The following is a 15,779-nucleotide window of genomic DNA, read 5'->3' as shown; positions in this document are numbered from 1 at the left end:
ATGTGGCTCTGATGTTTGATCAGCTAACACAACTCTGTTCTTGGGAGTTTAACTGGGTGCACAACACCGCTACAGGCTGTTTGACCTTTAGAGAGGTTCCACTGGGCTGAAACACAGCTCATTCTGATGCTGACACATTTTTGACAGTAAGTGGATTAGCGTTAGGAAATTGGCCTTGTGAGTAATAAAATATCTTAATGTGCAGCCTTTATAATCGCATGCATTATGGCATATATACTTTATAGTTGTACATTATATCCTATATTTATAATTTTCACGAATCTTTGATATTCATTTTATATCTCGAAACAAAGAAAACCTAAGCTTTAGTAAATCTACTTTTGTTGTTCATTTTAAATAAGCTTTTTTTATTGTGAAGTGTTGCCCTTACAATCTGTTTTATACTACCTCCTGTATGTGTTATGTAGTGTTATTTTGTTATTTTTCCTAAGCTCAGGGAACAATGTTTATTGCATTTGTAATGCCATGTATTATGTTGTATTACATGGTTAACTGACAGGGTATCTTCTTAGAACTGCTTATAATAGCAACTAGTTGCTGTAGATCTGTAAGAACATTTCAGTAGAATCATGTGCCAATAATGGTTCACAGCTTAGAAATGCCAATGTGATGTGACACTAACAAATCAGCTTAAATTTCTTTTCACCTACAGAGATATGGCCTTTATCAGATTGATCTGTGTCTCTTGTTTTATAGCAGGTTTTTATTCGTTAAATATATTTTAATAGAGTAGTTACTAACAAAAAAAAATGCTGTACTGAATACAGCAAATCTTAAAAGCTTTAAAAATGGCCTTAAAGTGAGAAGGGTCTTTCAGATAATAAGAAACAGAATAAGGCTTCAGAACCACCTTGAGGAGGAGGATTTGACCCTCTGACACAAAGGGAGAGTGAGAGTGTGAAGAAATAAGTGCTGAAAACCAAAAATCAAGCAAAGCAAAAAATTATGTATACACCAAAAAACCTTTTACCTCCAAAGATATATTTTTGTTGGCTTATAAGTGCTACTGAGTACTCATTCTAATTATCTCTGTTTCTTAAAGTAGGTAATGCTTATTTCAAGAATAGAAGCATAGTTTTATCAGTCTGGCGCTTGTCTTTCAGATTAGTGTCATCTTCCAGTTTTAGATTATAGCTAATATGCAATGGTGACAAATGCTATTATCCAAAGAATTGTTTGCTTCCTTGGCTGTTTCTTTCTTTTAGCTTTTCCATGGAACATTATGATGAGGAATCATCATGCCAAGCCAAAGATCAAATAACGATTCCCATGGATCAGCTAAGATGCTGCTTTTAGTAAAATATGACGCCTTGCACGTAACTGTGCCCTCATTGTGTTACCAAATGTGTGGAGATGCGGGTAATCTCTCAATGCTCTGGGAATGTTGGGTGCTTTTATTATTTTTTAATAAATAACAGAGCAATAATAATAATTTAATGTACATTATCAATTTCCACATAGTACAAAAATCAGTTTCCTCTGAAAACCCAAGTGTTATAACAAGTTGGTGGGCTTATTATAGGTGGCATATTAGATATATAGATCTTTTATTCCTCTGTCTGTGTTATGGCATTGGTAGTTCTCAGAGCTAATTGACTAATTAAAGGGTACATTATTGCGTGAAAAGTGACACAATCAGTTATTCTTTATTTGCAAAAGCAAACAATGTAAACCAAAGATTTCCTTCTGTTACCTCTGCATATTGGCTGTGTAGTTCCATAGTCGTGCATGATGTTTTTGTCATTTAAAATGTTTAAATGTTTTTTTATTATTAATGTTTCAATTCCAACTATATATGTGGGTGTCTCCCAAGAGTACAAACCAAGATGACAGTGGTGCACCACTTGCGCTTTAGTTTAAAAAACAATTGAGCAAAAAAATTGATTGATTTTTTTTTTAGAACAGTGTTGGTGGTCCTGTTTATTTCTGCCTAAATGAAATGCTTGTATTATCATTCGTTTTGCTCAGCGCTCTGATGTGTACTGACTGCCTTTTGGTTTTTGCCCGGAGATGCCTGAAGTGTGTAAAATATTTGAAAAAATTTTGAGTAAAACTTCTGGAAATATTTTAGATGAGCGTTAATCTGGAAAGCTGGGTTAAACTGTCAGTGTTGGCATTTTATATTATTTCTTTTGTTTCTTTTTGTGTAATGAGCCAGTGTAATGTTAATGCATAAATGGTAACTACCAATTCCCACTATGTGTGATGAGATGCCAGTTTGCTTACTGTGTTGCAAAGAATGGCTGGGTTAAGAAACAGCAAGCCAGTTTCCCTAATTGGGTTTCTTTGATTCATTTTTAATGCTCCTCATATTCATCCATGCCTGTGAATGTATAGACATTCTTAGAATTTCTACTCTTAACAAAGGCTGGAATGTGCAAGTATGTTCAGCACTCTTTTCTGAATGTTCATATTTTGATCAAAAGCTTTCTCTGGGTTTTCCCAGGTCTCAATTTACCATAACGATGGCTCACGAAAATGTGTTAAAACCTGGCTGTTGTGACAAGAGTCTCTTTGGAAGATCAAGCTCTGTTTAGGTCACGTGTTCGTCATCAGGTAAACAAATATTGCAAATGATAAAACCGGCTCACATTGTCATGCCTGAGCAGGATGTGCTGTTTAAGTTTCAGATCGGAAGTGCATGACTGTGCTATCAGCCGTCTGTCCAGTAACATTCTCATAGTTTACCTTTAGTGCTCATTCCAGCCTTTGATCTAAAGAGAACAGAACCACCATTGAATGCAAACATTGCAAGTGGTCAGTGTTAAGTGAGAGACAGTGGTATCTCATCCTTTGTCATTTAATTTTCCTTTGTTTTGGATCGCTGATATTTTTGTTCTGGACATACAGTATAAAAGGGATGAAGTTGAAGAGCCAGTCTGGTATGAAAGAAATCTCAGGTGTCCTGGGTCTTCGAAACTTCAGCTGCCGTGTTTATTGGTAAAGGCAATGTTGGCTCTTTCAGCAGTGGTAGGTGGACCTGGATTATATCAAATTTTACTCAGGGGAATCTGCTCCATATTTCCATTGCTGAGTGACAGGCAACATGTGCTTTGAATTGTGAATGTACCTCTTGTAATTATATTTTTGTTTTAATTTTATATTTTTTTTCTTTATTATAAGTTTTCCAGTCATCCTTTCTTTGCCTGGCGAACAGGCCTGCTTTATCTATTCTACAACAAAGTTCATGCCAAAAATATAATACTAGTATACAAGCCAAATGTTTTAACTCTTAATAAAAGTCAAAATTATGGATTGCACAGTTTAAATAAAAGTTTTCATGAAAATTGCAAAATTGTTGTGTTTCATGGAAATTCTGATCAATATACTGATTTGTGGCCCTGCTCTTAGCAGTGTAGCGGTGTAATTAGGATACTTTCTAGATCGCAAAATCAGCTGCTAATGCTTTTAACACTCAAGATGTTCCAAACAAGTTTTTTTTTACAAAAAACACTTTAAAGCTGCAGTAAAACATGGAGCCTAAATGAAGAGAAACAGGTTGGATGATTGAGTGGAAACCTGACGGTATCATTTCCCTATTTGAAAGGTAGACTGCTGAAACAGGTGGGAGACGGAGCTGTCTCAGAAATTAAGAGGCAGAAGTCAAAAGCTTACCTTTATTTTCATTGTATGGCTGTGATTATACAGATTAGGAAGATAGTAACAAGGCAGTGTTAGTGGTAAATGGGAAGTCTTATAGGATCCTTTTGTGCAGGGAGACCAGGCCCTAGATCCAGATTCAGATTGCACTGGTGTAAAGAAAAGCAGGTGATCAATTATACATCACAGCAGTAATCCTATACCAGTGATTAAATTGACAAACCTGTGGGGATGACTCAAGTGATCTAGACTGAAGCTGTAACTCAGATCCTGCATGAATTTATTATTAACAGTTTTATACGCATGGTGAGAATTTTCTTCAAAATTTCTAAAATGTTCAAAGAAATATCTGAGCTGTTGCACATTTACAGCTCACAAAGTCAAAGTGTCACTGACTATTAAAGTCTTTGGGGCTTTACATTTTTTTCAAGTCCTGGATTGTTTTGGAATCCGTTCATTCAAGTTATATGCTTAAAACTGCCACCTTGTGGAATATATTTATCATACTTATGTACATCATGCTGCTCCTTTTAGTATATTAAATGCTGCTGAAGTCTTTCAAAAATTAGAGTGCACAAGGCTGGTTTTGTTTGGCTGAGTGGCCAAATGCATTATAATGTTTGAAAGTAAGAGCTGGTAAGTATCATGAACATCTCCATGAACAATACCATGTACTGGAACCTGATATTACCAATTTTTACCATATCACTACCTGATCATACTAATACTAACACGTATTATTTAATGGCTGCATGCTTTACAATTCAAGCCTGTGGATGGTTTGGTCTACATTTTTCTAATTATCTGGTCAGGTAATACTTTTTAAAATATTTTGTTTTCCCATAAAGTAACTGTTATGTGGACAAAAAAACAATAAAAGTGATACATCACTTCAAGCCCGCTTGCAGACTGTTAAAGTATTTGTGTTACACCTAGTAACCTTTATATCTGTCCATATTGTGACCTTTGCAAAGGATCAGAAAAGCAAATTAACCTCAGCTATTTTTTAACATATGCTGCCTTTAATGCCAATCAATATCATCGATCATGCAGTGGGAAGTGATTACTCTATTGTATTCACACTCATTTACTTAAACACTACCAAGAAAAGCACATCTCAGTCCCATTTCTTAGCTTTTCAAGGGAGAGATCTGGAGAAAAATCAGATCTCAGAAACTGGCTTTGATGAGATTTGCCAAGAAGTTGGCAAGCATTCCTGTTGGAATACATCAGCAGTTGCTCTGTTCAACACAGTAACTTAATTAGCCACAATTAACAGCATGCTTTCCAAACTGCAGAACTTTGATATCAACACATTTCCATTATACCCTGAAGATGGCATTCAAGGATCCTTCTTCGCAAATGACTCACAGTAATGTTTTCTGTCTGGGATTCTTTAAAAGATCCCCCATCACCACATTAAGCCTTTATTAACCACATATTAGCTTTTTAGAAAATAAAAATGCCTGTATGTCAGATAAAACTTTGCCCTCAAGAACACAGAACAAACTATGTGAGGAATGATAAATCTCTCCTCTAGTCCTTGTCTGTTCAATATTGGAATCAGAATATGGATCTCCCTTGGATGGGTATTAAATACTGGGGAGCTCTGAGGAGTGAAGTTATTCTCATTAATGATTTTTTTCTTCTCCGTATCAGTATTACACACTGTTCTTCTGATTGCAAAATCCATACCTCTAATCTTAAATCTCTGGGTCTGCTTTCTCGATGCAGAGCACTGCAGACAACCAGCAGCTGAGGCATTGACAGAAACGCACTAATTGCTTTCTGAAGATCATGAGCACTGAGCAGAGGATATGAGAAGACAGTGGGCTCCCACTAAAGGATTTTTTTGCTTTTTAATTTGATATGAAATGGTTACATTTTATGGATTTCATCCTTCACTTTTAACTGTGTGCGGCAGAGTTGCAAGATGTTTCACGCAATGATAAGCCAATACATACTACTTTGTAATTCTGTTTAATTTTCTTTTTACAGTTATTGACCTGGCCCAAATTGTTCAGCAATTGTAATACATAAGCATCAGGCTACCCCTGACTGCAAAGCTTAAATTAGATGCATGCAGCTACATCGGGGATTGCTCTCTTCTCAACTGAACTGCACTGAACTAAAAGAGTGCAGATTGTCATGGTGGCGCAGTGCTGACACAGGGTCCTGTGTGGAATTTGTACGTTCTCTTGGTGTTTGTGTAGGTTTACTCTGTGTTTTGATTTTTTCCCACCGTCCAAAGACAATTTGACTTCTAGGAAAATTAGCTCTGCTGTCACTGCATGTGTGTCTGTGTGTGCCCTAAGATGGATTGGTGTCCTGTTCAGGATGTATCCTGCTTTTCACCCGTTGATTGCCTGGATAGGCTCTGGCCATCACCTCCCCCTCGACCCTGTACTCAATGAAGTGGTTAGAAAATTGATGAAAGAGAATTGCGCTCCCTAGTGTCATGATTCAGGGTTTGTTTAAAGAGCTTAAATGTAGCACAATATAGTAGCTCATTAAACAGTGATTATGCAAGTTTTTGTGCCTTCTGAGGCTATACCTTCAGTACTGGATTTGAAATGTTTCATTATTTCCAAACTTGTAAGTCATATTCATTAGAAATCATGAAATTCAGTAGCATATTGAATATCTTTTACAGCTAGGATTATTTAGTTTCAAATCCCTTCAGTGACTTCTGATTTAGAAAGAACAAGTAAAAAAAATGTATAAATCAATGATCATTAATATTCTATTTTAATACATAAACCACAAAAGTATTGTGTTAAATGCTTAATTTCATTCAATTGTTACTGTAAAAGGGCAGTCTAGCATTTCCGCAAAACAACAACTTGCATATGACAATATTCTGCCTTGTAAATATGATTTATTTGAGGATTAGAAAACAAAACTCATCCTATGGTCAAAAAGCAACAACATTTTGCTTTTTCAAGGAGATTTTACAGACCCAAAAAAGATAACTTGTAATAACCAAATCAATAGCAGTTTTTGGATGTTTTACTGTAAATGTGGGCTTTATACTAGGATATGACAATTGATGTCTGTTCTGACTTCAGTACAGTGGAAAGAATAAGCATCTGTAGTGTACATTAGACTCATCCTGTATGAAACATTTCCTTAAGTTAGGTGTGGTGGCTGGGAGAAACAGGCTGTTTTTACATTCTATAAAAGGGAAATGTGAATTTTGTTAATGCATCATCCACTTCTTTGTGTTTGCAAGGAGCAGTCACAACCTATCATCAAGTTTATGGCTTCAGGGGAAGGCCATCTGTGATCAATATCAAGGCAATCCATGCATCTCTGAGCCCAGGACAAATCAAAATCTGACATCCAATAGTGAATCCAGCCTCATCACCCAGGAAACACAGCACGGTATTGACCTCTGGTCCTGATTGATAGGAAGGATGATCACCTAAGATTTTATACTACTACTACGGCTTTTGTTACTGTAGAAAACAAGGAAACAAAAAATGTCAATTTTATATTAATTTAATTTAGTATACTTATTTAAACTAATCATTTATAAATTTGCATAAAGACTTGTTAAATGCCACTTTTTTAAAATAACGTTTTAAAGAGTACGTTCTTACTTCACATAACCTTCACGAAACAAATCAAGACAACATACTGAATTTCGAAACTGTGTATTCTTCATTAATTCTTCCTCTGACCCCAGCTCTACACGTGCCCAGGCCCAGTTAAACCTTATGTGTTGGTGAATAAAATCGATAAGAATTACTGCATCAAAGGCAATAAACAGTCTTACCAGTAAGGGATATATAAATAACATCTGGTTTAGCGCACTCCTTGAGTTTAGCATCCCTTACTGCTGTTTATGTAAAACAAACCCAATCGATGAAAAAGCACTACAACAGCATTTTTTAACATTATTTTTACACGAGCAATGCCAACATTTCTCATTAGGAATGTACACACTTCACGGAATCATTTAACATTCCGTCAGCACGGAAGATGATTTCCAAGGAACGGACCCGGAGATTCTAAAAAGAAATTGTCATTTTCAAAAGTAATTTTACATTATTTGTATTAAAATATTATACGCTGTATATCGCAAATAAAAGTATTTCACGGAATTGTGGCCTGTCCATTCAACAGCTACTACTGTATGTGGACAACACACAATTAAGTAACAAATTTATACATTAGCTCTGTAATAAACCTGACAACTGAACTCTATCCCAGCACCAAGTTATAATACAAATGAACAAGTAATAGGTTTATTCCATGCTGAAAAAAAGAAGAAAGAGAACACAACGTTTCGGCCGTGGAGCCTTCTTCAGGTGTCATACAAATGACGCCTACTAACACCTTACCAAAAAAGGAGGACATCAAACTAGCTCGGAGAAAATGTCCAACAGTTCCTTGGAGTTTAACGTAAACAATTTAGTTGCAGGAAAAATGAACGGAGCTCTTTATCATATTATACTGTATCAACAAAGGACAAAATATAAACCTGTTATTATAAATAAAACGTTATCGTAAAACAGCAAGAAAATGGGGATAGTCTATCAAACCTCAGGATATTTGCAAATATAAAAAAAAACTTTTCAATTTTCGCACGTCTTCCTGTTTTCTTTTAAATAAAAAGTTAGTTCTGTTACATCATTTAAACTCGTTACACTAACCAGCCAATTGAAATTAGCCCCCAAAACTCGATCATTAAACGTACATCTCATGGCAGTTTGCAAGTTTTTTTTGCATTGCTTACAACAAACATGTCTATGCGTTTCTTTTCTTTAACTTGACTGACATTTTACCTCCGTCTGTTAAAAAAAACACATTTGCGTGATTTTATTTCAACTTCTGTTTCGCCTGCCATTTAAAAAAACCCGACGCGAGCGACACGCTGAACTTGAACGCCTGGCGTGAAGCTGCAATTTCGGACCGAGTACCCTTGGCCTTTTTATAAATTCGTGAAACATAATTGCATGCCTGGCTTAAGGAATCATTTTGATCCGGGAAAAGCTCCTGAAAAATAGCAATCGTTGTGCGTGGCTCAAAGCGAGGGGGCAGGGAGATGAGATGAGTAGGCACCTCGGTGTAACAGCACTTCCATTTGTAATGTTTCATCCGCGGTTTATCACACGGTCTGACAGCGGCACTACCACATCAAACAGAGGAGCGCAGACACACTCACATGCTAATATGGAGGGGTTTCTGTATTGTATAATTTACATTCAAATTTACTAAACTAAAAGATAGGTATAGTTTAAACGTACTGGCTACACGCTCGGGGGATAAATGATTCGCACTCACTCCTGCTTTTCGCAATTTTCTGCGCGTACAACTATATCACGAAGTTGAAACAGTCCGCTCCTCCCAAACTTTACAAGCCCTTGCAGCTTTCCTGCACACAGATAGCTGTGCTCTGATTGCTGCGAAGGGAGAAGAAGAGTGCGTTTACCTTTAGCATTTTTTAAAGGAAATACTGTTTTTTTACCCCCTTGAGTCATGTATTTCACCCTGTAATGTCAGGAGAACAGGAGAAAGACACCATCTCTCTTAAAAGAAATAGAGGTAATGTGCGTTTTCGCTGTTTTCTTTTTGCCGTTCGTGCATTGTATGTTACAGTGTTGCGGGGGCAAGATACGCTGCACACAAGTCTCAACCATAATTATGACTGTGAAGGAGCTTGTCGGCCTACCTCAAGTAAGGCCTTTGAAGAATTGAATGAAAAGTCTCAGAATTGCTCGCTTACCGCAGCAGGCTTTTCAAAAGAAATGAATGCGTCTTGTGAATATTTTCACACGAAATACCCCCAGAAATGATATGCTGGAATGTGCATATCTCAAAATGAAACTGATGAAAAGAACTGAATAGTCAGCTGACGTTTAAGATGTAAGAAAGTGCATTTTGAACAGGGCGAACCACAAGTTGCGCTTTTCAAGTTGGGAGTTACAGTAGCTAGCTAATGTACTGACAGTCAAGAGTTCCGGTTAGCGCGACAGAATTGTTTCTTACGGTAAATAAGTGGTTCTTATGAGAAAAACCAGTCTGTTATATTGTCATCTTTTTAAATGTATTTGTAAATGCCAGAGATGTCATAGTTTGGTAAGAACTGTTACTTTTTCAGCATACAGTACGTATGGAACGCCTGTTTTTGGAAGTTTTCATCAAATCATGCAAAATATTAAATACATCCAGCTGCAATTCATTTTTTATGTGATTTAAACACGCTTATTTTTAAAAGCAGTTAAAGCTAAATTCGTGCATGTAACAGAACAGTGGCATTTCATTGGGGATTGTTTCAAAAGACATTGATAAGTACTGTAAAACAGTTCGCAATGTCTATACAGTATATTATTTATATTTATATGAAATGCATTATCTAGTGATTTATTACAATGTGAACATGAATGTGTTGTTACAACATGTTAAAAATGTTCTATATGTCACCATGAACTAGAAAATAGTTTTTTTTCCATATAAAATGCTTTAAAATCAATTATATTGCTATATGAATATTTTGTCTCATAGCATAAATTATCATATGCCCAAACTGACTTTTGGTTCACGTGTTCAGTCACTGTAAAAGGCAAATTTATAACGTGAGTTTGGGTGAAATTTCACAGGTGGAGATGGAGGGTTGGACGGCTTAGGAGGGCCAGGAGGGCCAGGCACACTTCTGGGGAGCCCTGATAAGAAAAAACGCAAGTCAAACACCCAGGTAGCTGTATGGCTTCTTTTATTGTTGTAGATCAATTAGTTGTAAAGGAGTAACAGTAAGGAGCTGCCCAAACACACTAGGTTTCAAGCTTTGAATAATTTTTACAGTGTTTCTGTCTCATCTTTATGTATGTTCAACTACTCCCTCAAAGGATACCCTGCAAGTGTTGCATCAAAGATAAAGAACAGACTAGGAAACTGCTGTAATGTGTTGTTGTGGAAATTTTGGAACTGGGGACTATAAGTCTTCCACTGAAAATCGAAGACGTGGGACTTTATTTCAGTTAAAGTTTCTGTTTTGCAGATTCATTTCCCAGGGAAGAGTTTGTGCTTTCACAATGCTAGGACTGGAGGTTCTGCCTTTCTTCGGTTCGGTGCGGTGCTTTGCTAAAGGTGTGTTCGCTGCGCTTTTCATTGCAGGCTTCTTCATTTGCACCTCTTTCTGAATATGCTCCACCACCAAACCCAAGTGCCGAACACTTAGTAGCTGCAAACCCCTTTGATGACAACTACAATACCCCGTCGTACAAGCCGCTGCCTTCTGGAAACCCTTACTTCGGTCACCCTCATTACCAAGGTTTCGGTGGATATGGCCCTCACCGGATGCCGCCCCATATGTCCCCCAGGATGCCCGCTGCGTACGGAGGTCCCTACCCAATGCGAAATCAGCTCCACCCATTTGCTCAAAACCAAATGGGCATGGGCTTTAACCGACCTCCGGGCTTTAACTATGGGCATCATGAAAGTCCCGGTTACGGAAATCACCCAGTGTTCAACAACAATATGCCCCTACCACCTAATCAGCCTTTTAGGCCTGGGCCAGGAGACCACTTCAGCCAAATGCCCCCACACAGTATGACCCAGAACTCCGACATAGGCCCGAACTTTGGGCAAGAAGGTAACTCAAATATCAATCCACCAATGGCGCCTAACATGGACACAAGTCCTGGTTTTATGCAGCCACAGAATAACTTCAACCAGACAAGCGCTCCTATGCCAAAACAAGACTTTAGCGAAGCCACAAGTAAAAGCGTCTCTCAAAACCCGGCCCCGTGTAAGCAAAGTCAGAATCCCGAGGAAAATGTTTGTCAGGACAACAGTGCTGACCTGAAAGCTATCAGCAGGAGTGCTCCTGCAAATCAAGATGGCAGTCATTCGAACACTCTGGACAAGCTGAACGGCATCCACCCCAATAATGATGCTCAGAAGATCCCTCCGCAGCCTTGCGGGGCTGTGGAACAGGCACCCCCGAAGAGGAGCAGCAGTGGCAGTAGCAGCAATAAAACAGCTGTTCTCCTCAACAGGCCGGGCCACTCATCCACCGATCCCGTATATCCCTGCGGAATCTGTATGAATGAAGTCAACGATGACCAGGAAGCCATCTTGTGTGAGGCGTCCTGTCAGAAATGGTTCCACAGGGTTTGCACGGGCATGACAGAGACAGCCTACAATCTTCTGACTGCTGAGGTGTCCGCAGTGTGGGGGTGTGATACCTGCATGGAAGGCAAAGGTGTCCCCCTGATGAGAACCAGAGAGCTAGCAGGACAGCAATCGGTTAACGCCGAGGGATAACAGCGGCCATTGTCCCCTTGGAAAACCCTGAAGGGGATTTCTTCTCTTAATGGTTACGGCAGTGTTTTGAAAACCAGGAGCTGATGGTCGTCTTTGATGAACATAACGTGAATAAAATCACATTACAGTATTGGTATAACAGGGTAAGGAGTTCTGAATAAAAGTGTGATTAGAACATCTTGTTTTTTCATTTTGGTTGTGGCGGCTCCTGGAGGTGGGTAAGCAAGCAGTTGAAATTGTTTTATGACTCTTTGCACTAAAAACAAATCACAAAAATTTGGTGTGGTTGTGTCACGTTGCATTTCAAAAATGTAAAAGTGACCAAAGCTTTAGGTGCATAAGGGATATAATTAATAATGCATAAAGAGCTAAGGAGTAAAAGGAGGCATTTTTGCAACTTGTTCTACAAAGGTACTAAAATGCAAAGGATTAGTTGTGCAATGAGCTAGTTATAAATTGCATTTGATTCTTAAATAAAGTCACCTGTGAATGTCAAATTTCAGTTTAGCCGTGCAATATAATCCAGGCTATTTCAAAATTGTCAGCATGCCTCTAACATACAGTACATGAAGCGCACATTAGACTATTATATATTGTCAGTAGCATTTTATCTCCCTTCAGTATAAGACACTGAGACTGAATTTGTCCATTTGCTTGTCCAAGTGAAGCAAAGCAATGCAGTTAAATATAATAAGAAAAGCTATACTCAATAATCTTAGTACTTCAAAAGCAGTAAACCAATTATAACTACATAGAGCAAAGATACACATGTACAATATGGTCTACAGCCCTTTAATGTAGCAAGAATGATACACTCCATTTAACTGAGGTGTAGTCCTGTAGTTTGGATACTGAACAGATGCCCCATACAGAGGTACAGAGTGTAGAAGAGACACTTGTTCCTTCTGTCCTTCTGGTTGTAGAATTACTGCTCTGGGCTGTTTTGAATAATAACCAGTGTTTAATAAAGGATGTTAACCAAAGTGAATATTAAATCATACCATAAATTGTGGTTTATGCCTAAGTTCCTCCTCTAGGTTCACAATCTGTTTTCTTCTTTCAAAAACTAAGACTCAGAAAATCCTTGCCAATTTAGACCTGCAGCATGATGAACTTTTCCAACAGTTTTCAAAAGCAGAGTCAGTTCCACATCAAGTCAGCTTCAGCTGAGGAAAGCCAACAAGGGAGTGCTCAATTGCTAGATTGGATTTTGTGACTGCTGCTGGAGGCCAGTTTCCTATAATAAACAATAAAAGAAAAGTAATCCGTGAAGTTAAATGCCATCACAGTTTAATGAACAGGCTTTGAGTATTCCAAAACTCATTTCTGATTTATGTCTCCATGTACTTCATTGTTTGCCATTTCAGTATGACCTTGTCATCTGTGAATGAAAAGAGCATTGTCTCGCATATTGGACAGTGACATTTAAGTAAATGTGTTCTAGCAGTGTATTATCTTGATTATGTTGTGTAGCAAGTTGATGAATTTCCTATTTTGAAGATCAAATGTTTTGGTGAATAAAAGTGATATTTTTTTACAGTAAATATTGTGGCACTAGTACAATTTGTTTTCGGAAGTAGAAATCAGAGGAGGTAATTATGATGTTGTGTATAATTTTGCATCTCTCCAAGTCTAAGAACACTATGTTTTTTTTTAATTTCAGAAAAGCATTTGAAATTGCAATAAAACGTTTTGGGTGAGAGATAATGGTTTGTGCACAATATTGTGTTTCGTGGTGTTTTTCCACAATATGTACTTGTTCCTTACAGTATATTTGAGTACTGGTTATGTTACCAGTATGTGCTGAAACAAGAAATGGAAAATTCCAATTGCATTTTTTGTTTGTTTTTTTTAATCTGTTGGAATATGATCTATTGGGACTGTTTTGTTTGCTTATGTACTGCTAACCTGTGCAATGGAGTCAAATGCTTAGCATGTACATAAAATATTTTAAATTGTTCCACATTGGTGACATTATGTATGCTTACATTTTTTTTAAAATAACAGAAATGCCAAATGTAGGGAGTAAAAGGGTAAATGTGTGTCATTCAAATTGAAATATAATTCAATTTCCTGTTCAGCAATTCATCCATATGAACTAAATTACTGTGTAATACAAAAATATTTAAATATTTTATGATTTTAATATACTAAGGTTTGATTTATTTGATGTGAGGGGGGCTATTGAGTTGATGTACAGTACACTGTGGCTGATAAAATGTTACCAGCATTGAAATGTGTGAGCATATATATAGACATGGTTGTTCTCAGGATTAGTGTTGGAGAGATAGCATTGAAAACAGACATTCTCTATGCATTTATACAGTATACTGTACCTAGTACCACAAACCAGACACAGCTGTGGATGACTTTTTTGTATTGGAGCTCCTTTATGTGATTGCAGTAAGGTTTCTGTAGACCTCTGTTCTTGGTAAATGATTATTAAACCCTTCAGACAGAGTGGCTTGACACTGAAAATTGTTTTTTTTTTGCTTGGGTGGTGACCTGGAAAATACTTGTTTTATGGGCCTAAGATTTGGTGCTGGTATTTACAGAAACGAAAGGAGACCATTAACTTGTTATGCTAATTAATACCAGAAACAAATAACACCTTGCAACCATTGTTGTATTTCAACTGCAGGCGTTAAACAGGCCCCTTTGTGTTAGCAACTGAATAGACTACTGCACATCTTTCAGGGTCATCTGAGTTGAAAGCAGACGTATATTTGGTTTTACATCATATCGACTATTATATAATATATTTTGAAATATTGTAGCTGAATGCTCAGTATTCAGGATGCTTTGGTAAGGCAGTTGATTTTAGATAAAGATGGATATTACCTTGTCCCATGCCAATAAGAGAACAGGTTCAATACAATTTACTAAAGAAATGACATAAAAGGAAAGCTTTAGTTTATGTTTTTTCTACGTTAGGTGAAGTGAATGTTAGATACATTTACCCATCATTACACCCGTCAGGTTTAAAATAGAATAATACCAATACTGTCTGATTACTCAAGCAAAGAAGACAAACAGAAAATGGTCTTTTTTTGTTTCTGTTTTTTAAGCACTATTATACAATAAAAGCTAGACAGGGCTATAATTGTTATTGCACACTGCTTTCTAAAGAGAATTTATCTTTGAAATTTGAATGTTTAATCTTGAGTACTGTTGGCATTTGTTTCTGTACATATTTACACTAGATGACTGTTGACACCAGATGCCTTAAATGTGCTGGTTTGTATATTAATGAGACTGTGTTGCTGCATCAAGGTAAATATGTAGCTTTCTGAGTTTCTGAGGGATGTTAATTCTTCTACTCCTTCTGCAGCTGTGTCTGCTATCTTCTACTTTTGCCTGCTACGTTGCTGTTTAATGATGTTTGGTACAACTTACATGGCATTTTAGAAACGTGCTAGATTTAATGATAATGTGCAAATAATTTCATTTCAGGTATTGAATGTACATGTAATATAACTGCAGTATAAAAAGATGATTTGTAACTCCTCAAAAATGTGCTTTTTCCATACCTAGTGTGATTATAGTAGTTTTTTCTAAGTTCTCAGAAAGGTACAAAACTAGTCGTCAGCTGACATATTTGTACCACTGAAATATCAGTACTTCAAATACAATTAAAAGACTATGCTCTGTCTATATTGTTGAAGATGGTGTTGAATAAAAATTTTAAATGATTTTGTCTTTTCTCTTGCATGTTTTGAATCAATTCAATGTATTGTCAGATAAATCAGTTTAAAAAAACTACATTACACTTTATGTAACAATCACTTCTAGCTATCCCAGACACGATCAAAAAGAATGAAAGTATAAATTAATAAATAAATTAAATAGCAGAATTTTATAGAATGGATATTTCAGGAACTTTTCAG

General features: G+C 36.9%; 1 protein-coding gene across 1 annotated transcript; it reads left to right on the top strand.

Annotated features, from left to right (window-relative positions):
* Positions 1-9,003: 9,003 nt before the first annotated feature.
* On the top strand, positions 9,004-15,584 carry pygo1 (pygopus family PHD finger 1). The gene is made up of 3 exons (XM_088922067.1): positions 9,004-9,171; positions 10,227-10,321; positions 10,741-15,584. Exons 1-3 carry the CDS (start codon positions 9,123-9,125, stop codon positions 11,890-11,892), a joined length of 1,296 nt encoding a protein of 431 aa, XP_088778193.1. The 5' UTR covers positions 9,004-9,122; the 3' UTR covers positions 11,893-15,584.
* Positions 15,585-15,779: the final 195 nt, after the last annotated feature.

Source organism: Atractosteus spatula, chromosome 7 (assembly GCF_055471065.1).
Source record: "Atractosteus spatula isolate fAtrSpa1 chromosome 7, fAtrSpa1.hap1, whole genome shotgun sequence".
NCBI classification, from domain to species: Eukaryota; Metazoa; Chordata; class Actinopteri; order Semionotiformes; family Lepisosteidae; genus Atractosteus; species Atractosteus spatula.
This window is presented reverse-complemented; position numbering and strand designations above follow the sequence as displayed.

Excerpts from the sequence above, each read along its gene's own strand:
- pygo1 (XM_088922067.1), top strand. The coding sequence starts at position 9,123 with ATGTCAGGAGAACAGGAGAAAGACACCATCTCTCTTAAAAGAAATAGA. Across the intron at positions 9,172-10,226 it reads CTCTCTTAAAAGAAATAGAG|GTGGAGATGGAGGGTTGGAC; the intron begins GTAATGTGCGTT and ends GAAATTTCACAG. Across the intron at positions 10,322-10,740 it reads AACGCAAGTCAAACACCCAG|GCTTCTTCATTTGCACCTCT; the intron begins GTAGCTGTATGG and ends TTTTCATTGCAG.